This window comes from Tachyglossus aculeatus, chromosome 8 (assembly GCF_015852505.1).
Source record: "Tachyglossus aculeatus isolate mTacAcu1 chromosome 8, mTacAcu1.pri, whole genome shotgun sequence".
NCBI lineage: Eukaryota > Metazoa > Chordata > Mammalia > Monotremata > Tachyglossidae > Tachyglossus > Tachyglossus aculeatus.
Window position 1 is genome coordinate 6,684,684 of NC_052073.1, and position 21,738 is coordinate 6,706,421.

The 21,738-nt window shown below is 51.6% G+C and overlaps 1 protein-coding gene across 1 annotated transcript in view; it reads left to right on the forward strand.

The window, feature by feature from the left end:
* The window catches only part of ADA (adenosine deaminase), a 32,009-nt gene extending 10,922 nt beyond the window's left edge, over positions 1-21,087 (forward strand). Inside the window, exons 3-12 of the mRNA XM_038750509.1 lie at positions 1,550-1,672; positions 4,233-4,376; positions 5,780-5,895; positions 11,662-11,789; positions 15,614-15,685; positions 15,817-15,918; positions 17,566-17,633; positions 18,595-18,721; positions 19,579-19,722; positions 20,742-21,087. Coding sequence (XP_038606437.1) covers positions 1,550-1,672; positions 4,233-4,376; positions 5,780-5,895; positions 11,662-11,789; positions 15,614-15,685; positions 15,817-15,918; positions 17,566-17,633; positions 18,595-18,721; positions 19,579-19,683 — 985 coding nt within the window. The 3' untranslated portion in view covers positions 19,684-19,722; positions 20,742-21,087. The remainder of the gene's footprint in view (positions 1-1,549; positions 1,673-4,232; positions 4,377-5,779; positions 5,896-11,661; positions 11,790-15,613; positions 15,686-15,816; positions 15,919-17,565; positions 17,634-18,594; positions 18,722-19,578; positions 19,723-20,741) is intronic.
* The last annotated feature ends 651 nt before the right edge of the window (positions 21,088-21,738 follow it).

Genomic DNA, 21,738 nt, shown 5'->3' on the forward strand with positions numbered 1-21,738 from the left:
AAGTTGGCAACATATAGAGACAGTCCCTACCCAGTGGTTGCCGCAGCAGGAACTCAGAGAAGCTGGCTTCTGCCTGCCCTCGCTGGGCTTTCTCCCACTCAGATCGCTCAATAGAATGTAGTGAGCGCTTACTCCGGGCAGATTACCGTACTAAGCGATTGGGAGAGTATCCTAAGAGGCAGCGTGGCTCACGGTTTTTCCCTCCACCTCCCCAGATGTCCTCAGCCGGTCCCCCCCCCCGTCAGGACGATGCTTTCCCGGCTCCCCCACTTGTCAGCTGCGTGACCTTGGGCAAGCCACCTAACTTCTCTGTGCCTCAATTCCCTCATCTGTAAAATGGGGATTAAGACTGTGAGCCCCAAGTAGGACAACCTTAGGACAAATAGCTTTATTTGTGTTAAGCACTTAGTACAGTGCTCTGCACACAGTAAGCGCTCAGTAAATATGCTTGATTGATTGATTGACAACCTGATCACCTTGTAGCCCCCCCAGTGCTTAGAACAGTGCTTTGCACACAGTAAGTGCTTAACAAATACCACCATTATTATTATTATTATTATTATTATTATTATTGTTCCCCCACAAGGAGATAATAATAATTATGGTGTTAAGCGCTTACTATGTGCCAGACACTGTATTGAGCGCTGGGGTGGGTGCAAGCAAATCGTGTTGGACCTGGTCCCTGTCCCATGAGAGGCTCACAGTCTCAATCCCCATTTTCTAGATGAGGGAACTGAGGCCCAGAGCAGTGAAGTGACTTGCCCCAGGTCACACAGAAGAGAAGCGGCAGAGCCGGGACTAGAACCCGTGAATGATGATGATAGTGATGATGATGGCATTTGTTAAGCGCTCACTATGTGCAAAGCACTGTTCTAAGCGCTGGGGAAGTAATGAGGTGATCAAGTTGTCCCACAGGGGACTCACAGTCTTAATCCCCATTTTACAGATGAGGGAACTGAGGCTCAGAGAAGTTAAGTGACTTGCCTAGACTCACACAGCTGACAATTGGCAGAGCTGGGATTTGAACCCATGACCTCTGACTCCAAATAATAATAATAATAATAATAATAATTATGATGGCATTTACTAAGTACTTACTGTGTGCAAAGCACTAAGCGCTGGGGAGGTTACAAGGTGATCAGGTCCCACGGGGGGCTCACAGTCTTAATCCCCATTTTACAGATGAGGTCACTGAGGCCCAGAGAAGTTAAGTGACTTGCCCAAAGTCACACAGCTGACAAGCGGCGGGGCAGAGATTTGAAACCCATGACCTCTGACTCCAAAGCCCGGGCTCTTTCCACTGAGCCACGCTGCTTCTCAATTACCGCTTCCACTGTGCCGTGCTGTTATGTTGCCGACTTGTACTTCCCAAGCGCTTAGTATAGTGCTGTGCACACAGTAAGCGCTCAATAAATCCGATTGATTGATTGATTGTTTCCGCAGATGCAACTTCTTCCGGGGACCAAGATGACTCCGGAGTGGGAGGCGGGGGGAAGGGGCAGAGGGGTTAGCCCACTGCAACCTTGGTTCCACTTTCTTCTGCTTCCAGGAAGAGAGGGATCCCTCTTCCTGCGGAAACCCCCGAGGAGCTGCGGGACATCATCGGGATGGACGAACCTCTCAGCCTTCCGGAATGCTTAGCCAGATTTGACTATTACATGCCGGTTATTGCGTAAGTGCCTCCGCTCTCCTCTCTCCCCCACCCATCCCTTCCACATCCTCAGTCGACATATCCATCGGCCCATCCGAACAAACCCGGGAGTTCTCTGGGTCTGTATGTATCTATATATGTTTGTACATATTGATTACTCTATATTTATTTTACTTGTACATATCTATTCTATTTATTTGATTTTGTTAATATGTTTGGTTGTGTTCTCTGTCTCCCCCTTCTAGACTGTGAGCCCATTCATTCATTCATTCATTCATTCATATTTACTGAGCGCTTACTGTGTGCAGAGCACTGTACTAAGCTCCCACTGTTGGGTAGGGACTGTCTCTATATGTTGTACTTCCCAAGCGCTTAGTACAGTGCTCTGCACACAGTAAGCGCTCAATAAATACGATTGAATAATTGATTGATTCTCTCCCGTCCAGTGTCGCCCAGCACCGGGGAGAGCTTCCTGCCCCCTCCGGTTCACCCCCTTCCCACACTAGCCCCCCGACTTGTTGTCTCTATATGTTGCCAACTTGGAGTTCCCAAGCGCTTAGTACAGTGCCCTGCACACAGTAAGCGCTCAATAAATACGATTGAATGAATGAAGGAAAGTGGCGGAGCCGGGATTAGAACCCATGACCTCTGACTCCCAAGTCCGGGCTCTTTCCACTCAGCCACGCTGAGTTGCCCCTTTCACCCTGGTGCCCTGCCCTCTGTTTCCTTGCCCTCTAATAATAATAATGATGGCCTTTATTAAGCGCTTATTATGTGCGAAGCACTGTCCTAAGCGCTATGGGGGGATACAAGGTGATCGGGTTGTCCCACGTGGGGCTCACAGTCTTCATCCCCATTTTACGGATGAGGTCACTGAGGCTCAGAAAAGTTAGGTGACTTGCCCAAAGTCACACAGCTGACAATCCCAGCTCCGCCACTTGTCAGCTGTGTGACTTTGGACAAGCCACTTGGCTTCTCTGTGCCTCAGTTGCCTCATCTGTGAAATGGATATTAAGACTGTGAGCCCCACGTGGGACAACCTGATCACCTTGTAACCTCCCAAGCGCTTAGAACAGTGCTCGGCACATAGTAACCGCTTAATACATGCCATTCTTATTCTTCTTATTATAAATACCGTTGATTAATTGATTGATTTTTGGGCAACTACTGCTCTGAAAAAAGGAAAGTCCCCATGCTTAGATACCTAGCATATGCATATCCAGAAAACTGGGTTACCAAATTTTTGGTTGTGATAAACATTTATAGGGATGTGCTATTTATATTCAAGTCACTATGTATATATGTTTGTACATATTCATTACTCTATTTTTTAATTTATTTTACTTGTACGTATTTATTCTATTTAGTTAATGTGTTTTGTTTTGTCGTCTGTCTCCCCCTTCTAGACTGTTAGCCCGCTGTTGGGTAGGGACTGTCCGTATATGTTGCCAACTTGGACTTCCCAAGCGCTTAGTACAGTGCTCTGCACACAGTAAGCGCTCAATAAATGTGATTGAATGAATGAATATCCAGAAAAGTGGGTTACCAAATATTTGGTTGTGATAAACATTTAGAGGGGTGTGCTATTTATATTCAAGTCACTATGTATATATGTTTGTACATATTTGTTACTCTATTTTACTTGTACATATTTATTCTATTTATTTTATTTAGTTAATATGTTTTGTTTTGTTGTCTGTCTCCCCCTTGTAGACTGTGAGCCCGCTGTTGGGTAGGGACCGTCTCTAGGTGTTGCCAACTTGGACTTCTGAAGCGCTTAGTACAGTGCTCCGCACACAGTAAGCGCTCAATAAATACGTTTGGTTTTGTTCTCTGTCTCCCCCTTCTAGACTGTGAGCCCACTGTTGGATAGGGACCGTCTCTAGATGTTGCCCAGTTGAACTTCCCAAGCGCTTAGTCCAGTGCTCTGCACACAGTAAGCGCTCAATAAATACGACTGATTGATTGATTGAATAAATACGATTGAATGAATGAACATATATAGACGGTCCCTACCCAACAGCGGGCTCACAGTCTAGAAGGGGGGAGACAGACAACAAAACATATTAACAAAATAAAATGAATAGAATAAATATGTACAAATAAAATAGAGTAATAAATACGTACAAACAGATATACAGGTGCTGTGTGGAGGGGGAGAGGAAGGAGGGGGCTCAGTGTGGGAAGGCCTTCTGGAGGAGGTGAGCTCTCAGTAGGGCTTTGAAGGGAGGAAGAGAGCGAGCTTGGCGGAGGAGGTGAGCTTTCAGTAGGGCTTTGAAGGGAGGAAGAGAGCTAGCTTGGCGGATGTGCAGAGGGAGGGCATTCCGGGCCAGGGGGAGGACGGGGGCCGGGGGTCGATGGCGGGACAGGCGAGAACGAGGCCCGGTGACCCGGACTGGGCAGGGAACGCCAGAGGGGAAGAGTCCCTTCAGACCCACCACTAATCGCCAAGAGCCCCAAACCCGCTGGACGGCTCGTCCTCAGACTCGGGGAACCCGGGGCGGGCCGGGGGGAGCAGGCCGAGCCGCTGACCCTTTCGGCACTGGGCCCGACCCCCTTTGGCCGGCCCTCTCGTTTCCAGGGGCGACCGGGACGCCGTGTACAGGATCGCCTACGAGTTTGTGGAGATGAAGGCCCTGGAGGGCATGGCCTACGTGGAGGTGAGGTACAGCCCACATTTGCTGGCCAACGCCAAGGTGAAGCCCATCCCGTGGAACCAGGAAGAGTGAGTAGGGGTAGGGCTGTGGCTGGGGGAGGCGGTTCATTCACTCGGTCGTATTTATTGAGCGCTTACTGTGTGCAGAGCACTGTACTAAGCGCTTGGGAAGCCCAAGTTGGCAACATATAGAGATGGTCCCTACCCAACAGTGGGCTCAAAGTCTAGAAGCAGCGTGGCTCAGTGGAAAGAGCGCGGGCTTTGGAGTCAGAGGTCATCATCAATCGTATTTATTGAGCGCTTACTGTGTGCAGAGCACTGTACTGAGGTCATGGGTTCAAATCCCGGCTCCGCCAATTGTCCGCTGTGTGACTTTGGGCAAGTCACTTCACTTCTCTGGGCCTCAGTTCCCTCATCTGTAAAATGGGGATTGAGACTGTGAGCCCCCCGTGGGACAACCTGATCGCCTTGTAACCTCCCCAGCGCTTAGAACAGTGCTTTGCACATAGTAAGCGCTTAATAAATGCCATTATTATTATTATTATTCGAAGGCGGTGGCCTGCATGGGCCGACTCATCCACCAGCCTTGGGTTTGAAATGCGGGTGGGATCAGGGTCCGGCCCAAGCCAGATCCTTTTCATCAAGTGCTTAGTACAGTGCTCTGCACACAGTAAGCGCTCAATAAATACAATTGAATGAATCCCCTCCAAGCTCTGGCAAGAGGAGGAAGTGAGCACAGGTGAGTGGTTTGGAGGGGGCGTCTCACTCTTGTCATATTTTGGAGCGGGGCCGAGGCAGGAAAGATAGAGAAGGGGAGACGGGAAGGGGGGCAGGGGACAAGTGGAAAGGGAAATGGGGCGGCAAGAACCCTTCTAGACTGTGAGCCCGCTGTTGGGTAGGGACCGTCTCTAGATGTTGCCAACTTGGACTTCCCAAGCGCTTAGTACAGTGCTCTGCACACAGTAAGCGCTCGATAAATACGATTGAATGAATGAATGAAGACCCCAAATGACCACTGAGCTGCTTGTGGGTCCGGGGAGGGCGGGGGTGGTCTCGCACCCCCTGGCTGGGCCACGCCATCCTTCCAGCCGGGCTCCCGGAAAACTGGCGTCCAACCACGTTCTGGTGACCCAAGGTGGGCTGTGCAACAGGAGGAGGAGGAGGAGGAAAAGGGCAGGTGGGATTCCAAGGTCCTCTTCTGCCGGTCTGGCCCAAAGCAGAATCCTAAAATCTCTGTTGAGGGTGAGATGGACTCCCCTCCCCCCAAAATGCAGCCCAGCGTGGGCTGTCTGATTACGTGAGGCGTATCTGAGACTTGGGGTTGGGGAGCGGAAGTCCGAGGGGAGCACCCCTGGACCCTTGAACACCCGGGCCGGGTGAGGCGGTGTCTAAATCCCGCCGGCCGGGTTTCCCCTCTCGCGAAGGAACGGCCGGGGCTGATGGCTCTCCCGGGGCGTCTCTCTCCCGGACAGAGGTGACCTCACACCTGACGAAGTGGTGAAGATTGTGAACGAAGGACTGCAGGCCGGGGAGCGCGATTTCAAAGTCAAAGTCAGGTCTATTCTATGCTGCATGCGCCATATGCCAAGTAATGTATTCCAGCCTCCACTCCCTCTCCCTTGTCCCTCTCTGCTCTCTCCTAGGGCTCAGGGAAGCCCCGACTTGGCCGGCGTGGTGGGTGGGAGGGCCGTTTTGGCCCCTGGGAATGGCCCTCCTCCCCTCCCTCCTCCCAGGCGAGGCATACTTCCTTCGTGATCGTATTTCTTCCTTCCCTCTGCCAAATGGAGAACCGCTGTCTTCCCCTGCCGTCACCCAGGGCTACGGGCAAGAGAGAAATGTGTCTCCCCGAGTGGTGCTCGCTGCTCCTTGGCTACCCAGGGGGAGGGCTGGCCGGCCCGAGAGATGCCTACAGCGGTTGACTTGAGTTTCACTGTGGTGATCCTTAAGAAGCAAAACGTCAAGCAGCCCAGCGCATGAAATCCTCGCTTACTCACCGTCCCTTGCGGGCAACGGCTCCCAGAATCATAATTGTGGTATTTGTTAAGCGCTGATTATGTGCCAGGCCCTGGACTAAACGCCGTAGTAGACGCAAGGCCATCGGGTTGGACGCGTTCCCTGCCCCCACCCAGGGCTCACAGTCTGAACCCCCATTTTCCAGATGAGGTAACTGAGGCCCAGGGAAGCGAAGTGGCTTTCCTGAGGTCACACAGCAGACGAGCGGCAGAGCCGGGATTAGAACCCGGGCCCTTCTGTCTTCCGGGCGTATGCTCTAGCCACTAGGCCACGCTGCTTCTCCGAGGGACAGGAGTTGGGGATTTTGTTTTTATTCCCAGCGATTACCAGGAAAGGAGGTGTTTTTCCCCTCACCCCACCCACCCTCCTTCCTCCCTGAGCCTCCAAGAAGGGCGGGAGCAGGGATGAGCGAAGAACTCAGCCGGGCTGAAATTAGCCCCCCCGGGCCAGGGCTGGCCGTCCTGGACCCCGCTCTGCTCCTAAATTGCTGGGTGACGTAGGCAAACGTACTTAACCTCTCTGAGCCTCAATTTCCTTGCCTAGAGTGGGACCCCACCCCCACTCCACCTCCAAGCAGAGACTGGTTTAGCCTGCTCGCTTTGGTGTCAGTTCCGGCGCGGCCTTATAATCCCTCTGGGCCTTGGGCATTTCCCAGAGAACAAGCACGTGGCTCAGTGGAAAGAGCCCGGGCTTTGGAGTCGGGTCATGGGTTCAAATTCCGGCCCCACCAATTGTCAGCTGTGGGAGTTTGGGCAGGTCACTTCACTTTAGAGGCCCCTTCCTTCCTCTCCCCGTCGTCCCCCTCTCCATCCCCCCCCATCTTACCTCCTTCCCTTCCCCACAGCACCTGTATATATGTATATACGTTTGTACATATTTATTACTCTATTTATTTATTTATTTTACTTGTACATATCTATCCTATTTATTTTATTTTGTTAGTATGTTTGGTTTTATTCTCTGTCTCCCCCTTTTAGACTGTGAGCCCACTGTTGGGTAGGGACTGTCTCTATATGTTGCCAATTTGTACTTCCCAAGCGCTTAGTACAGTGCTCTGCACATAGTAAGTGCTCAATAAATATGATTGATTGATTGATTGATTTAGAGGAGAGCGTGGCTCAGTGGAAAGAGCCCGGGCTTTGGAGTCAGAGGTCATGGGTTTGAATCCCAACTCCCCCACCTGTCTTCTGTGTGACCTTGGGCAAGTCACTTAACTTCTCTGAGCCTCAGTTACCTCATCTGTAAAATGGAGATTAGGACTGTGAGCCCCACATGGGACAACTTGATCACCTTGTAACGCCCCCAGCGCTTAGAACAGTGCTCTGCACATAATAAGCACTTAACAAATGCCATTATTATTTATTATTATTATTATTATTCTCTGGGCCTCAGTTCCCTCATCTGTCAAATGGGGATGAAGACTGTGAGCCCCACGTGGGACAACCTGATCCCCCTGTATCCCCCCTCAGCGCTTAGAACAGTGCTCGCCCCATAGTAAGCGCTTAACAAATTCATTCATTCAGTCGTATTTATTGAGCGCTTGCTGTGTGCAGAGCGCTGTACTAAGCGCTTGGGAAGTCCAAGTTGGCAACATCTAGAGACGGTCCCTACCCAACAGCGGGCTCACAGGCTAGAAGGGGGAGACAGGCAACAAAACCTATTAACAGAATAAAATAAATAGAATAAATAGGTACAAGTAAAATAATAAATAGAGTAATAATGCTATCATTGTCATTAAAACTGGATAAGCAGAGGGTCCCCAGCACTGGCCCTTTAAAAGCTAAAGAGGAAGAAGCCCCAGCTGCCTCTCCGCGCTCCCCTCGGCCCCCCACCCTCCTGCCCTTGTGGTCTTCCTGCGGCTCAGCCTCTTCCCTTGAGCTGAAGTGCTTGCGTGGTTGCATCCGGGTGAAAAGCTTCTTGCAAGCAAACTCTCCCGGGCACAGCTCGGAGGCGGCGGGGGTGGCGCTCAATAAATACGATGGATTGATTGATTGAGACTGATGAAACGGGAGGGAGGGAAAAGAAATTGACATCAGATCAATATTGCTGGTAGTACTCTTCTAGACTGTGAGCCCACTGTTGGGTAGGGACCGTCTCTAGATGTTTCCAACTTGTACTTCCTAAGCGCTTAGTCCAGTGCTCTGCACACAGTAAGCGCTCAGTAAATATGATCGATTGGTGGTTCATTCATTCATTCATATTGAGCGCTTACTGTGTGCAGAGCACTGGACTAAGCGCTTGGGAAGTACAACTGGGCAACAACTGGCCAAGCGCTTAGTCAATCAATCAGTTGTATTTATTGAGCGCTCACCGTGTGCAGAGCACTGGACTAAGCGCTTGGGAAGTCCAAGTTGGCAACCTATAGAGACGGTCCCTACCCAACAGTGGGCTCACAGTCTGGAACAGCACAGTCTAGTCCAGTGCTCTGCACACAGTAAGCGCTCAATAAATACGATTGAATGAATCATCATCATCAATCGCATTTGTTGAGCGCTTACTGTGTGCAGAGCACTGTACTAAGCGCTTGGGAAGTACAAGTTGTCAACATATAGAGACAGTCCCTATGCAACAGTGGGCTCATAGTCTAAAAGGGGAAGACAGAGAACAAAACCAAACATACCAACAGAATAAAATAAATAGAATAGATATATACAAGTAAAATAAATAAATAGAGTAATAAATATGTACAAACGTATATACATATATACAGGTGCTGTGGGGAAGGGAAGAGAGGGTCCTCTCCCCAACAAAGGGCTCACAGTCTAGAAGGGGAAAGAACTGTATTTAACAGATGCAAATACATTTTTCCTTTCACTTCCCAAAGTTCCTTAGTTCAGACAATTAACCTCAGAATTCACTAAATGGAATCCTGCTACGGTTTAAAAGCTTTAAAACAAAGTTATGCCTTTTAGCGGGAACAAAATATCCAGAACATAAGACAGCAATGTAACTGTGTGAATTCAAAGAGGCTCATGACAGACTCAAAATTTAAGCCAATACTCCACTTACAGGGCTGTGGCTAAGGGTGTTGCTTTTCCTTTGCAGAAGGGTCCGATACAGGCGTGTTTTGGGGGTCGGGACTTTCGGCACTCTTGGGGTAATAATAATAATGATAATGATAATAATGGCATTTGTTAAGCACCTACTATGTGCAAAGCACTGTTCTAAGCGCTGGGGGGATACAAGGTGATCAGGTTGTCCCGCGTGGGGCTCACAGTCCTCATCCCCCTTTTTACAGATGAGGGAACTGAGACTCTGGGAAGTTAAGTGACTTACCCAAGGTCACACAGCAGAAATGGGGCGGAGCGAGATTCGAACCCACGACCTCTGCCTCCAAAGCCTGGGCTCTGTCCACTGAGCCACGCTGCTTCCCCCCCAAAGCCGGTTGCCCTGGGCTGCCTGGTTTTGCCCATGACTGTCTTCGGATCAGGCATCTTCAGAGCCTTAGCCTGAGGCCCAGGTTGGCTGCTTTTCCCAGGGGAGCGTGGCTCAGTGGAATATATGTATATTCCTGTATATATGTTTGTATGTATTTATTACTATATTTATTCTATTTATTTTATTTTAATATGTTTTGTTTTGTTCTCTGTCTCCCCCTTCTAGACTGTGAGCCCGCTGTTGGGTAGGGACCGTCTCTATATATTGCCAACTTGGACTTCCCAAGCGCTTAGTACAGTGCTCTGCACACAGTAAGCACTCAATAAATACGCTTGAATGAATGAATGAATGAATGGAAAGAGCCCGGGCTTTGGAGTCAGAGGTCATGGGTTCAAATCCCAGCTCCGCCAGTTGTCAGCTGGGTGACTTTGGGCAAGTCACTTCACTGCTCTGGGCCTGTTACCTCATCTGGAAAATGGGGATTAAGACTGTGAGCCCCTCGTGGGACAAACTGATCACCTTGTAACCTCCCCAGCGCTTAGAACAGTACTTGGCACATAGTAAGCGCTTAATAAATGCCATCATTATTATTATTCTCCATCCCAGCTCTCCCCCACTGCTCCTAGGGGAGCAGAGACCCCCCCAGCTGAGCCCGGCGGGGACTTTGGAGGGAAGGCTCTCCCTTGGCCTTGCCTTAACCGGGGCCCGAGGGGGCCGCGGAGGGGCCGGGCTGGGAGGAGGCGCTTGCCTGGTGTCCGTCTCTTCCGCTTCCCGGCCCCCACGGCATTCCTGGAGCCCTCTCACTCCAGACCACGGCAGCCCCAGCCTCAACGGCAGCAGCCAACAGAGCTGTTGGGGCAGACCAGAGCCCCCTGCCCCCACCCCCTCACCCTTCAGAGAGCCTGGGGGGGCCTCCCCCGCCCCCCAAAACCTGCAGCTGGCATGGGGCTGTGATCCCTCATTCATTCCATCGTACTTATTGAGCGCTTACTGTGTGCAGAGGACTGGATTAAGCGCTTGCGAGAGTAGGGAAGCAGCGTGGCTCAATGGAAAGAGCCCAGGCTTGGGAGTCCTTCTAGACTGTATGCCCACTGTTGGGTAGGGACCGTCTCTTATATGTTGCTAACCTGTACTTCCCAAGTGCTTAGTACAGTGCTCTGCACACAGTAAGCGCTCAATAAATATGAATGAATGAATGAGGCAGAGGTCATGGGTTCAAATCCCGACTCCGCCAACTGTCAGCTGTGTGACTTTGGGCAAGTCACATCAATCAATCAATCATATTTATTGAGCGCTTACTGTGTGCAGAGCACTGTACTAAGCGCTTGGGAAGTACAAGTCGGCAACACATAGAGACAGTCATCATCATCATCAATCGTATTTATTGAGCGCTTACTGTGTGCAGAGCACTGTACTAAGCGCTTGGGAAGTACAAATTGGCAACACATAGAGACAGTCCCTACCCAACAGCGACTTCACTTCTCCGGGCCTCAGTTACCTCATCTGGAAAATGGGGATGGAGCCTGTGAGCCCCCCGTGGGACAACCTGGTCACCTGGTATCCTCCCCAGCGCTTAGAACAGTGCTTTGCACAGAGTAAGCTCTTAACAAATGCCATTATTATTGTTATTACAACAGACACGTTCCCCGCCCGCAAGGAGCTTCCGGTCTAGAGGACGTTCCTGGCCCCCGGGCTTGCACTGGCCCATGGAAGGAGCCTAGGCCAGTGCCCGGCGCTGGGGCAGGAAGACAGTAAGGGTGGCACCAGTTTCAAAGCCAGAGGCTGCCACCTCCACTAGGACCCCGGGGGTGGCGGATGGGTCTGGGTAGATTGTGGTGGGGGTCCGGGGGGGCTTCCTGAATGGAAGCCTTCGAGGCTGGGCCTTTCCGGGGGCGGGGGGGTCCCCCGACGAGCGGCCCGGCCGTCCTCCTCCCCCCCGGGGACTGAGCCCTTGTTCCCACAGGCTGGTCTCCGGAAGTGGTGGAGCTGTGTAAAAAATACCACAATCGGACCGTGGTGGCCATCGACCTGGCTGGGGACGAGACCATCCTAGACAGCAGCCACTTCGAAGGCCACGTGAAGGCCTACCAGGTGATTCGGGGGGGGCTCAGGCAGCAGGCAGGCTCCGGGGGCCGTCAAGGTGCCCCTCGGCGCTTAGAACAGCGCCTGGCACCTAGTAAGCGCTGTACAAATCCCATTATTATTATTCTCCACCATGGAGAAGCCCCTGGGCTCCTCCTGGCTGTGGGGCTGTTGGCCTCTCCTGCTCTCTGTTCCTCTGGCAGAGCTGGAGAGGAAGCAGGTGCCGCCTGAGAAGAGCACTGTGGGGACCGCCTCTCTATGTTGCCAACTTGTACTTCCCCAGCGCTTAGTACAGTGCACCGCACACAGGAAGCGAGCGCTCAATAAATACGACTGAATGGATCTGTTGCACGGGTCTGCTTTCCTCCTGCCCGTGAGGATGGGGGAGGACCGGAAGAGGCCCTAGGCGTAGCTGTAGTAGCAGCTGCGGTAACTATTTACTGAGTGCCCCCTGGGGGCCCAGGCCCCGTCCCCATGGGCGTGGGAAGTAGAAAACCACAAAGTGACATGTTCCCTCCCTGCAAAAAGCTTATACTCCAATGGGGAGAAGTCGGCAGTGGGAGAGACTAAAAGTAGTAATGGTGGCATTTGTAAAGAGAAGCAGCGTGGCTCTGTGGAAAGAGCCCGGGCTTGGGAGTCAGGGGTCGTGGGTTCTAATCCCGGCTCTGCCACTTGTCAGCTGGGTGACTTTGGGCAAGTCACGTCACTTGTCTGAGCCTCAGTTACTTCGTCTGGAAAATGGGGATGAAGACTGGGACACCATGATCACCTTGTATCCCCCCAGTGCTTTGAACAGTGCTTTGCAAATTGTGCTTAATAAATGCCATCGTTATTATTATTATTATTATTATTATAAAGTGCTTGCAGTGTGTCAAATACTGACGTAAGCACCGGGGTAGATACAAGTTAATCAGGTTGGACACAAGAGAAGCAGCGTGGCTCAGTGGAAAGAGCCCGGGTTTGGGAATCAGAGGTCATGGGTTCTAATCCCAGCTCCGCCACATGTCTGCTGTGTGACCTTGGGCAAGTCACTTCACTTCTCTGGGCCTCAGTTACCTCATCTGTAAAATGGGGATTAATCGATCAATCAATTGCATTTATTGAGCCCTTACTGTGTGCAGAGCACTGTACCAAGCGCTTGGGAAGTACAGGATTAAGACTGTGAGCCCCACGTGGGACAACCTGATCACCTTGTATGCCCCCCCCAGCGCTTTGAACAGTGCTTTGCACATAGTAAGCGCTTAATAAATGCCATCATCATCATCATCAACAGTGCTTTGCACATAGTAAGTGCTTAATAAATGCCATCATCATCAACAGTGCTTTGCACATAGTAAGTGCTTAATAAATGCCATCATCATTATTATTATTGTCAGCTGTGTGACCTTGGGCAAGTCACTTAATCAATCAATCAATCAATCAATCGTATTTATTGAGCGCTTACTATGTGCAGAGCACTGTACTAAGCGCTTGGGAAGTACAAATTGGCATCACATAGAGACAGTCCCTACCCGATAGTGGGCTCACAGTCTAAAAGGGGGAGACAGAGAACAGAACCAAACATACCAACAAAATAAAATAAGTAGGATAGAAATGTACAAGTAAAATAAATAAATAAATAAATAAACAGAGTAATAAATATGTACAACCATATATACATATATACAGGTGCTGTGGGGAGGGGAAGGCGGTAAGGCGGGGGGATGGAGAGGGGGACGAGGGGGAGAGGAAAGAAGGGGCTCAATCTGGGAAGGCCTCCTGGAGGAGGTGAGCTCTCAGCAGGGCCTTGAAGGGAGGAAGAGAGCTAGCTTGGCGGATGTGGGGAGGGAGGGCATTCCAGGCTCGGGGGATGACGTGGGCCGGGGATCGATGGCGGGACAGGCGAGAGCGAGGTACAGTGAGGAGATTAGTGGTGGAGGAGCGGAGGGTGCGGGCTGGGCAGTAGAAGGAGAGAAGGGAGGTGAGGTAGGAGGGGGTGAGGTGATGGACAGCCTTGAAGCCCAGGGTGAGGAGTCTCTGCCTGATGCGCAGATTGATCGGTAGCCATTGGAGGTTTTTGAGGAGGGGAGTGATATGTCCAGAGCGTTTCTGGACAAAGATAATCCGGGCAGCAGCATGAAGTATGGATTGAAGTGGAGAGAGACACGAGGATGGGAGATCAGAGAGAAGGCTAGTGCAGTAGTCCAGACGGGATAGGATGAGAGCTTGAATTAGCAGGGTAGCGGTTTGGATGGAGAGGAAAGGGCGGATCTTGGCAATGTTGCGGAGCTGAGACCGGCAGGTTTTGGTGACCGCTTGGATGTGAGGGGTGAATGAGAGAGCGGAGTCGAGGATGACACCAAGGTTGCGGGCTTGTGAGACGGGAAGGATGGTAGTGCCGTCAACAGAGATGGGAAAGTCAGGGAGAGGACAAGGTTTGGGAGGGAAGACAAGGAGCTCAGTCTTCGACATGTTGAGCTTTAGGTGGCGGGCGGACATCCAGATGGAGATGTCCTGAAGGCAGGAGGAGATGCGAGCCTGGAGGGAGGGGGAGAGAGCAGGGGCAGAGATGTAGATCTGGGTGTCATCAGCGTAGAGGTGATAGTTGAAGCCGTGGGAGCGAATGAGGTCACCAAGGGAGTGAGTGTAGATTGAGAACAGAAGGGGACCAAGCACTGAACCTTGGGGAACTCCCACAGTAAGAGGATGGGAGGGGGAGGAGGAGCCTGCAAAAGAGACTGAGAAAGAACGACCGGAGAGATAAGAGGAGAACCAGGAGAGGACGGAGTCTGTGAAGCCAAGGTCAGATAACGTGTTGAGGAGAAGGGGGTGGTCCACAGTGTCAAAGGCAGCTGAGAGGTCGAGGAGGATTAGGACAGAGTATGAGCCGTTGGATTTGGCAAGCAGGAGGTCATTGGTGACCTTTGAGAGCGCAGTTTCCGTGGAATGAAGGGGACGGAAGCCAGACTGGAGGGGGTCGAGGAGAGAGTTGTTGTTGAGGAATTCTAGGCAGCGCGTGTAGACAATTACCTCACCTGTAAAATGGGGATGAAGACTGTGAGCCCCCCATGGGACAAGCCGATCACCTTGTAACCTCCCCAGCGCTTAGAACAGTGCTTTGCACATAGTAAGTGCTTAATAAATGCCATCATTATTATTATTATTAAGTGCTTACAGTGTGCCAAATACTGATGTAAGCGCTTAATAAATGCCATCATTATTATTATTATTATTATTATTATTAAGTGCTTACAGTGTGCCAAACACTGATGTAAGTGCTTAATAAATGCCATCATCATTATTATTATTATTATTATTAAGTGGTTACAGTGTGCCAAATACTGATGTAAGCGCTTAATAAATGCCATCATTATTATTATTATTAAGTGCTTACAGTGTGCCAAATACTGATGTAAGTGCTTAATAAATGCCATTATTATTATTATTATTATTATTATTATTATTATTATTATTATTATTATTATTATTATTATTATGTGGTTACAGTGTGCCAAATACTGATGTAAGCGCCGGGGTAGATGCAAGTTAATCAGGTTGGACACGAGAGAACAAGGCCCAGCCAGTAATGATAATAATAATGATGGCATTTATCATTGATGGCAGTAAGTGGGTGTGAGAGGAATGAAGAGGGCGAGCTGGGCCGGGTGGGAGAAGCGAGTGGAGAAATAGGTAGGAGATGGTTGGGCTTCCCCAAAGGGCCCTGAGGGACGTGTCCCCTCAAGTGGGGCAGGTCGCTGGCTGGTCAGCCCTCGTCCGCGGTACCGACCGGGCGTGGAGGAGGGAAATCGCCCTTATCCCCGGGCACTCACGCGCCGCGTCCTCTGCTCCGTCAGGAGGCCGTGAGGAGTGGCGTCCACCGGACCGTCCACGCGGGCGAGGTGGGCTCCTCCAAGGTGGTGGAACAGGTAAGAGGGCGCGTTGGGTCGGGGCGCCCGGGCTCGGCCCGGCTGGGGAGAGCTGCCCTTGGGCCCCCGAAACAGCCCCTCTGTCTCTCTCCCTCTCTCCCTTTCTCCCTCTCTCCCTCCTCCCACTCCAGGCTCTCGACGTGCTCAAGTCTGAGAGGATCGGCCACGGCTACAAGTCTCTGGAAGACCCGGTCCTGTACGGTCGCCTGCTGGCTGAGAACATGCACTTTGAGGTGAGGAAGCCGCCCGTCGGGGATCCCGCCCCGGGCTGGCGCCGGGGCCTCAGCGGTCCCCTCCCTGGGTATTTCGGGGGCTCCTCCGGGGGGCAGTTTGGCCCAATCAATCAATCAATTGTATTTATTGAGCGCTTACTGTGTGCAGAGCACTGGACTGAGCGCTTGGGAAGTACAAGTTGGCAACATCAGCATCAATCGTATTTATTGAGCGCTTACTGTGTGCAGAGCACTGTACTAAGCGCTTGGGAAGTCCAAGTTGGCAACATATAGAGGCGGTCCCTGCCCAACAGTGGGCTCACAGTCTAAAAGAGCCTAACCAGGGCTGCAGGCAGCTGTGAGCTGCCCTCCGGCCCCTCAACACACTTGTCTTCTGCCCCCTCCACCGGGGAGCGCCCGCCGTGGAGAGGGGATTGTAGGGGGCTCTTCCACAGTCCTCGAACACAAGGCGGCGAGGCCCGGATCCCAGTAATCCCGGCTCCACCGCTGGTCTGCTGTGTGACGGCCCACGTCATCCCCCGGGCCCGGAATGCCCTTCCTCTGCCCATCCGCCAAGCTAGCTCTCTTCCTCCCTTCAAGGCCCTACTGAGAGCTCACCTCCTCCAGGAGGCCTTCCCACACTGAGCCCCTTCCTTCCTCTCCCCCTCGTCCCCCTCTCTATCCCCCCATCTTACCTCCTTCCCTTCCCCACAGCACCTGTATATATGTTTGTACATATTTATTACTCTATTTATTTATTTTATCTGTACATATCTATTCTATTTTATTTTGTTAGTGTGTTTGGTTTTGTTCTCTGTCTCCCCCTTTTAGACTGTGAGCCCACTGTTGGGTAGGGACTGTCTCTAAATGTTGCCAACTTGTACTTCCCAAGCGCTTAGTACAGTGCTCTGCACACAGTAAGCACTCAATAAATACGATTGATTGATTGATTGACTTTGGACAAGTCACTTCACTTCTCTGGACCTCAGTTACCTCATCTGTAAAATGGGGTTTGAGACTGCTAGAGAAGCAGCGCGGCCTAGTGGCAGGAGCCCGGGCTTGGGAGTCGGAGGTCGTGGGTTCTAATCCCAGCTCCGCCACGTGTCGGCTGTGTGACCTGGGGCAAGTCATTTAACTTCTCTGGGCCTCAGTTCCCTCATCTGTAAAATGGGGATTGAGACTGTGAGCCCCACGCGGGACAAACTGATTACCTTGTATCTATCCCGGCGCTTAGAACAGTGCACGGCACATAGTAAGCCAACAAATACCATAATTATTATTATCGGGAGCCCCACGTGGGCCAGGGACTGTGTCCAAACCAATTGGTTTGTATCCATCCCGGTGTTTAGCAGAGTGCCTGGCACCAAGTAAGTGCTTAACAAATACCATAATTATTAATTATTGTGGTGTTTAGTAGAGTGCTTGGCACGTAGTAACAAATACCATAATTATTATTTTTAAGTGCCATTTTGGGTCAGCTACATTCATCATCCGCAGCGCTCACCTGGGCATTAGACCGGGCGATGGATAGCGTGCCGGCCCTGGGGCCGGACGCCGTGCTAGCCTCAGGGGCTGGGGCTTGGACGCGTAGATCCTCAGAGTCAAGGATGCGATCCCGGGGCAGTTGGGCCTTCCTCTGGATTCAGCAGCGTGTCCTCTCTCCCACAGATCTGCCCGTGGTCCAGCCACCTGACCGGAGCCTGTGACCCGGATTTCTCCAAACACCCTGTCATCAGGTGAGCTCGGCAGCGCCCGCCCCCTCCGCGGCCTCCTCCTGGGCCTGGACCTCAGACCAGACGCCCCCTCCTTTTTTTTATTGTATCTGTTAAATGCTTGGTATGTGCCAGGCACTGTACTAAGCACTGGGGTAGATCATCATCATCATCAATCGTATTTATTGAGCGCTTACTGTGTGCAGAGCACTGTACTAAGCGCTTGGGAAGTCCAAGTTGGCAACATATAGAGACAGTCCCTACCCAATAGTGGGCTCACAGTCTAAAAGATCTAAAAGATCCAACCTTATCGGGTTGAGCATAGTCTCTGTCCCCCATGGGCCTCGCAGCCTATAATCCCCATTTTGTAGATGAGGCACAAAGCAGCGAAGTGACTTGCCCAAGGTCACACAGACAAATGGCGGAGCGGGATTAGAACCCATGACCTTCTGACTCTACCCACTGCACCACACGTTCTAATCCCAGCTCCGCTCCTTGCCTGGCCTGGGCCTTGGCCAAGTTCACCCTGCTCTGTGCCTCGGTTTTCTCATCTGTAAAACAGATTAAACACCTTTCTTCCCCCCCCTTAGACTGTGAACCCCGCAGACTGTATCTGCATTTACCTTTAGCACAGTGCTTGGCACGTAGTAAGACGGGTACCACAGTTATTACAATCATTACTTGTTTCGTCAGAATGTTGGGTCCCTGCTCCCACCTAGTCTCTTGTAAGCTCTTTGAGGGCAGGAAGCCACTCTGCCATCTGTATTGAGCTCTCCCAGGCACTTAGCACAGTGCTGTACACATAGTAGGCACTCAGTAAGTACCACTAATTGATTGGAGATAGTGGGGAGAGAGCCCCAGCTGAGAGTCCCGAGTTGGACTGAGCTAAAATGGAATCCTGTTTCCCCAATTTGGGGAGTTTGTGTCCCCAAGATACAACTTAACCCTCTGTCCTCCCGATTTCCCCTTCCTGCCTGTCCCCCAGATTGAAGAACGATAAAGCCAACTACTCCCTCAACACCGACGACCCTCTCATCTTCAAGTCCACCATTGACACTGAATACCGGATCACCAAGGCCTTGAACTTCACCGAGGAGGAGTTTATGAGGCTGGTAAGTTGGGGGACAGTGGCGGCGGAGGTACTGCCGGGGCCTCACCCTGGAGGCCGGCCTGCCCCGTTCCCCCGCAGCCCCCTTCCCGGTCATCGTCGGGGACCCCGCCCATTCCACCCCCAACTTCCCCATCCCCGTCGACGACGTCTCGCCATTCTCCAATCCCAGCAACTGCCACCTTGCTGTAAGCGTAAGCCCCCTCTAGACCGTAAACTCTTTGTGGGCAGGGAATGTGTTTGTTATATTTTTATATTGTACTCTCCCAAGCACTTAGTATAGCGCTCTGCACCCAATAAGCGGTCAATAAATACGGCTGACACTTAGCTGTCGTTCAACTCTCACTTTCAGTCCGCTGCCAAATCCTAGCGGTTCTTCCCACCCCGGCTCTGCCAGGCCCGTGTCTTCCTCTCCTCCCACGCGGCTCCCACTTTAGCACCGGCTCTGATTTTGCCGCGGCTAGACTACTGCATTAACCTCCTCTCTGGTCTCCCAGCCTCCAGCCTCTCTCTCCTCCGATCTTGGCGACAGGGAAGCTGCCGCTCTCCAGATCATCTTCCCGAAGCGTCGCTTGGCCTCCATCTCTCTTCTCCTCAAGATCCTTTCCCGGCTCCCTGTGCCTCTCCACATCAAATGCAAACTCCTCCCGATTGGCGTCAAGGCTCATCGCCACCGGGCCTCCCCTTACTTATCTGCTCTGCTCCCCAGCTCCCCCGCCAGCCTCCTAGCTGTGCCTCCGTCTCTCCTCTCCTCTCTCTGTCCTTTCCCTCAGGCCCATTCGGGTCCGTTTCCCCCAAGATGGACCCGCCTACTCCTCCTTGGTTTCTCCCTCTCACTGTCGGCCTCGTCTCCTCCCCCAGAACATCAACGCGGCCAAATCCAGCTTCCTTCCTGAGCAGGAGAAGGCTGCCCTGGTGGAGCAGTTGTACAAGGCCTACGGGCTGCCCCCTGGCACGACCATCTGATCCTCCCCTCAGCTCTGAAGCGGTCCTCCCCACCCCGAGGTACGGATCTGCCCCCTCATCCCCTCCCCGCCCCTTCAAAGTTCCCGACGTCCCGGTTCCCACCGGAAGTTTGCAGGCTCAAGGACTGGAAGTTCTTGTGCTGGTCCGTTCTGGCTCTCTAATAATAATAATAAAAATGGCATTTATTAAGCGCTTACTACATGCAAAGCACTGTTCTAAGCGCTGGGGAGGTTACAAGGTGATCGGGTTGTCCCACGGGGGGGGCTCATGGTCTTAATCCCCATTTTACAGATGAGGTAACTGAGGCCCAGAGAAGTGACTTGCCCAAAGTCACACAGCTGACAGTTGGTGGAGCTGGAGTTTGAACCCTTGACCTCTGACTCCAAAGCCCGGGCTCTTTCCAGCGAGCCACGCTGCTTCTCTAGATCGTGAGCTCGTTGCGGCGGGGAATACGTCTGTTTGTTGTTGTATTTTACTCTACCAAGTGCTTAGTACAGTGCTCTGAACACAGTAAACGCTCAATAAATACGATTGAATGAATGATAACCCCAGCTAAGCGCTTTCCCTCTCTGGGCTCCCGTGTTCCCCTGCAGAAAAAAAAAATGTACAAGCGAGGATCCCGGGACCCAGCATGGCCTAGTGGGTAGAGCATGGGGCTGAGAGCCAGAAGGACCTGGGTTCTAGTCCCGGCTCTGCCGCTTGTCTGCTGTGGGACCCAGGGCAAGTCACTTCATTTCTCTGGGCCTCAGTCACCTCACCTGCAAAATGGGAATTAAGATGTGAGCCCCTCGTGCGACCGGGACCGTGTCCAACCCGATTAGCTTGTATCTATTAGCTTGTATTCGGCGCTTAGAACAGTGCTTTGCACATAGTAAGCGCTTAGCAAATGCCATTATTATTATTATTATTATTATCTCCCCCAGCGCTCAGGACAGCACCTGACACGCAGTAAGACCTTAACAAATACCGTCACTGTAGGACCCTCAGACCTGTGGAGGAAGGGCTAACGGGATGCAGACTTTTCCTAGAGGTCCCTAACTCTGGGTCTCTGGATGCAGGATTGAGACGGGAGACACCTCCCGAGGCTGAAGAGGACGAAGGCTTCTTCTCCCCCGTCGCCGGACCGCTTTAATGACCGGGGGGTGATCTTCAGAAACAGGGCGCGGTGGTGGGTAGCGTTCTTCTCTGCAATCGGGTGATTGTTCTGGATCAGCGCAGCAGACGTCGGTTTCTCGCTGGCTCTAATTTCTCGCCCACCGTGGGCACACACTCCCTCCTCCTCCTGCCTCAGCTATTCAATACGCACAACCTTTCTTGTACCCTCAAGGCCTTGCCAATCACCGTGGGAAGCTGTGTGGGTCCAAAAAGAATCTGCAGCTCAGTAAAGGAAAATCAGTAGCTAGAGGAAGCGTGTCGGCAGGTTATTGCCATAACGGTGCGAGGGGATGTGTGGTGCTGTTGTTGGTCTGGGACTGGGGGGGTGTTTGTGTGTGTGTGTGTGTGTGTGTGTGTGTGTTGTGGGTTTATGGTTGTCCATCTTCAAACACGGCACCGCTGCCAGGGAGTTTTACTTACGGATCTGAGTGGGCCCAAAAGGACTGACGCGTGGGTGATAGTTGCATAGTTGAGAGGCCCCAGTGCGATGTGTTTTGCTGCTTGTTGCGCTTGGTCCCGTTTTCCTTTCGCCCCTTAGACTTCCGATTATCCTGGTCCAACAGCCCAAGGAACAGATCTGGCTTTCAGAATGGGTCTGGGTTTCACCAAGTTTGGACGGCACCTTTTTGTTTTATGTGCTGGGCACCGTTAACACTGGGCTAGATTAATTAATTAATTAATTAAATTAAATTTAAATTTAATTAAATTAACTTTAATTAAAGTTAATTGGGTAGGGCACAGTCTTCATAATAACAGCGGTATTTTCCCAAACGCTTAGTACAGTGCTCTGCACACAGTAAGCACTCAATAAATACGACAATGAATGAATGGTATTTGTACAATGGTAAGCGCTCTTACTATGTGCTGAGCACTGTTCTAAGCACTGGGATAGAAACAAGG